Source organism: Sinocyclocheilus anshuiensis, unplaced genomic scaffold (genome assembly GCF_001515605.1).
Source record: "Sinocyclocheilus anshuiensis isolate Anshui unplaced genomic scaffold, SAMN03320099.WGS_v1.1 scaffold2285, whole genome shotgun sequence".
Lineage (NCBI taxonomy): Eukaryota > Metazoa > Chordata > Actinopteri > Cypriniformes > Cyprinidae > Sinocyclocheilus > Sinocyclocheilus anshuiensis.
In genome coordinates, this window is record NW_015552762.1 from 221,453 (window position 1) to 225,711 (window position 4,259).

At 37.9% G+C, this 4,259-nt stretch overlaps 1 protein-coding gene across 7 annotated transcripts in view; it reads left to right on the plus strand.

Moving 5' to 3' along the window:
• LOC107667883 (PDZ and LIM domain protein 5-like) overlaps positions 1 to 4,259 on the plus strand; it is a 53,207-nt gene that overhangs the window by 30,448 nt on the left and 18,500 nt on the right. For 4 of the 7 annotated variants that reach the window (XM_016459615.1, XM_016459620.1, XM_016459619.1 and 1 more), the window contains exon 5: positions 2,900 to 2,919. In XM_016459615.1, the coding sequence (XP_016315101.1) occupies positions 2,900 to 2,919 (20 nt within the window). The remainder of the gene's footprint in view (positions 1 to 2,899; positions 2,920 to 4,259) is intronic. The other 3 variants (XM_016459621.1, XM_016459618.1, XM_016459616.1) reach the window with 1 other exon arrangement.

Genomic DNA, 4,259 nt, shown 5'->3' on the forward strand with positions numbered 1-4,259 from the left:
GGGACCCCGCTAGAAGCCACAGGTGAGTCAATCGGGCCAGTTGCACCACTTGCGCTCTTACTGGCTGCCGTTCATCATAGGTCCATTGATGGAACTGTTGCGCCGCCCCCATGGGCGATAGGCCCACCCGGGCTAGGATTTCGGCCTTGAGCTCGTCATACTGTTCATTCCGGGGTGCCCTCAGGGCATAATAGGCCCGCTGCGCTTCTCCGGTGAAGGCGACGCTAATCTGGACTCGGGATACTCGCCACAATATGAAACTGTATTTAGTTGGTTTCCATGATGTCCCTCCCCACCTTTTTTTGTAACATGGTTTAGTCCAAACATGCACTTCAACTGGTTGGATTAAACCATAAGTACACAACAGGTGAGTTTTGAATACTTGGCACAATATCATATTGAGTTATCAGAAGTCATGCCAACATTTAAACCCAACTAAAAAAAGATGTACATCTCTCATATTTAAATTTTTTCCTTTGTAGTTTTATTTAATACATTTACAGTTTATACTTTATATACTATATGCTTTTAATACTTTTTTTTTTTGATCTTTGGGTCACTAATATTCCAGAATTTTCTTTCATACACTGAAGACACTGGCAGCATCTCTCTGTATCTATTTTCGCACAGTGATGTATTTGAGTGATTCTGTTCGTATGTCAGTGGCTCCGATGTTTGCGTGTATATTTAGCTCTGTGTAATGCTATCTGTTGTGTGTTTTGGTGTGTGTGTATGAGGGCTCTCCCTTGGATAATGTCCCAGGAGAAGCTCAGATGTATTTTGTGTGTGCGTGAACCTCCCTTTCTGGGTTTCATATTTTAATGATGCTTTTAAAGTGCTGATTGACATTATTATACAGAAGAACTACGTGTCTAATTACCCGTGCTGATGCACATGCACATTCTGCGACTCACACACACACATCTCATCAGATCAGTGTGTTTGTTGTGATGCATTTTGTTTGTTTCTGTGTGCTTAATAACGTTAATAGTATAATATCAGCCTAATACCAGCGCAGATTAGAGTTTAATCACCCAATAAACCCATTCTGCTTCTTGTTAAGTGTTTGGAATAGCACTATACTAGTCATACTGCTATTTTTGTAGTATGTGCACATAGTGTGCATGGATGACCTGCTACCAGTGCCAAAAAAATGCAGTATGTACTGCACAGTATGCTAGAATTTCATTCTGAACATAATATCTGTTAGATGCCTGAACGCTGTGTCTGAAAAAAGGAGGAAAATATTAGAGATGTGGGAGAGAAAACTGATGAAAACCAAATGCTTCTCGTCATACTACACACTCATCTAATGGTTTTTATCCTCCCTCTCCCATAAACTCTGATAAATCCTCCTCATTATCCTCATACAGCTGTACATTATAGAGTCAAATCAGTGCCAGCCCTGTTTCTATGATTTTTATAGGCAATTGTTGAGAAAACATATTCTTCCTTAATGCAGCCCTGTGTGTGCCTGGTTCTGGATAATGTATTTTGTTTGAATGGAAATAATTCTTCTGGATTAAGTTTGTTTTTCTCTTTGTCGACTGATATGGTATTTTTAAAGGAATAGTTCACCCTTGTTTCTTCATTGGAACAGATTTGGAGAAATGTAGCATTCCATCACTTGCTCACCAGTGGATCCTCTGCAGTGAATGGGTGCCGTCAGAATGAGAGTTCAAACAGCTGATAAAAACATCACAATAATCCACACCACTCCAGTCCATCAGTTAATGTCTTTGTAAGAAACAAATCCAACTTTAAATTGGTCAAAATACGAGTCCATAATAACACTTCCTCCAGTGAAAAAAGTCCATTCCCTTTCATCCTCTCACATCAATATACACTCACAAATTTGTTTAAAAGTGTTTTGGGCTGTGTTGGCTTGTAAATGGTGTTTGATCCGTTAATTAATTGACATTAACTGATGGACTGGAGTGGTGTGGATTACTTGTGGATTATTGTGATATTTTTATCAGCTGTTTGGACTCTCATTCTGACGGCACCCATTCACTGCAGAGGATCCATTGGTGAGCAAGTGACATAATGGTAAATTTCTCCAAATCTGAGTGTGAGTAAATTTTAGTTTTTGGGTGAACTGTTCTTTTAATGGCTGATGCTGATGCCGATATCAATATCTTAAAGGGATAGTTCACCCAAAAATGAAAATTTGATGTTTATCTGCTTACCCCCAGGGCATCCAAGATGTAGGTGACTTTGTTTCTTCAGTAGAACACATATGATGATTTTTAAGTACAACCGTTGCAGTCTATCAGTCGTATAATGCATGGCAATGGTAACAAAATCTATCAGAGTTACAAATTTTCATTTTTGGGTGAACTATCCCTTTAAGAGCAGGACATCATATATTAAGGATATATAGGTAATGCAATTTAGTGATAGCAAATAACTATGTAATGTGCACAATTGCTTTGTTTTACACAATATTTAATAAAAACTCAAAGAATACATTTGAAAACAGAAAATAGCCATAGACAGAGCTGTAGATGTTTGGGACTGGTGGAACTAAATATTAATATTTTATATTTAAATATAATATTAATATTTACCTAAATATTATATATTGTACTGAAAATGGTTCTGGTCACTGTATAATTACTAGATGTAGATGCACAGTTAAATGAGCTGTTGTTTAATAATTCCTCACTTTCTGAGGTAAGAAGTTGTAGGAAAGCTTGACAGCATTAGCAAGTAACTAAGGGATGGTGCTATGTTTAACATAAAGTGATTGAAATAGCCATTCTTTATTTTGTGTGTTTGTTTTCAGCTGTTGGTCTGTCTCAGAGGGCTTCAGGAATCAGTGTTGTTTGAATTCAGCCAGTGCTGAGATGATTATGTGTGTTTAATGGTTGTTTTTCCTCCTCTATGTGCTTTTCAGCAGCTGACTCCAGCCACAAAGTCAGTACCATATTGATGCTCCTTTCATTCTCTCTCTGTGTGTGTGTGTGTGCTGTAATTATCACCGTGATTTGTAGTGAAAGCATTGTTTTCCAGAATTCCCTCATCTAACCTCATCTTTGAGAGTGCTTTGCTTTTATTTATGAATAAAACACTGCGAAGAAGCACTAAGTATTAAACTTTAATGTAATGTAATTTACATTGTACTCGAGATACTTTCAAGAATACCACTCAAAACCCATGGTACTTGTAATTTTCCCCCTTCAAAAGGACTTTGATTGGTATCATAGTACAGTTATGGTATCAGATGGTGATATCATGGTGTTTTAATATGAATAATGTACTGAAGGATCCATGTTCACGGAGCCTGCTAGGATTTACATGCTTTTCAAAACATGCTTTTCTACTATGGTGCATGTAAAAATAAAAAAAATAAAATAGAAATATGTTATTAGTGTAGTACCGCTGTTTATGTAACAGTAATGACTTTTAAAGTAGAGCCCACTCAAGTAAAGCAAAGCAAAGCTGGGTTTGTGGTTCATTGTTTATTCTGTTGGTATTGCATGAGTGTGTTGACGTGAGTTTGATGATATGCATGTTATGTTCTATCTGTGAGGTGTTGTGTCGCAGTGGTCAGTTAGTCAGCGGATTTTAACTGCAGTTTGTCAAACACACCGAGTGAGCAAACAAGCCCTGCCAACACTCTTTCGTCACACGGTTCGTCCGCGCTCAGCCAGACAGTGTTGATTTATTACAGATTATGAATGTTGTACGTGTCAGTACAGACAGGCTTCGGTACGATCAGTATGTTCCAGACGTGAAAAAGTTTTTTGAGAGATTGGATTGATGATTTCAGACGTCCAGATGAGTTTCTTCTCAAGCCGTGTGTGGCTTGTGTTTTATTCCATGTGCGGCAGCGCCATCTTCTGTGGCCTTTTGCATAAACTGCTTAGACTAGTCTTAAAAGTTAGAAATCTATTATTTTTTTTCATAACTTTTTAAAGTCAATTACATAACTTAGATTGGTCTAATTTGAATCTGAAAAGTAAGACTGATACCCACTTGGTTAACTGCTAGTTAGTCAAACTAGTTCTTAAGACACTTAAGGCGGGCGTACACGGTGCGATTCTGAAGGTTCTGAAGGTCGTGAGCTCTGGCACATGTCACGATTGAGTTTATCTGAAAATCGTACGGAGGCAGTCACACACGACACGAATTTACTACAATTTGACAAACTCTGACTTTACGTTACGTTTCGCACCATTCATAAAAATATAGATTCTGAGGACGAAATAGTTTTCTTTGTGGCAGGCGGCTTGTGACGTCCAAAAAAAAAAAAA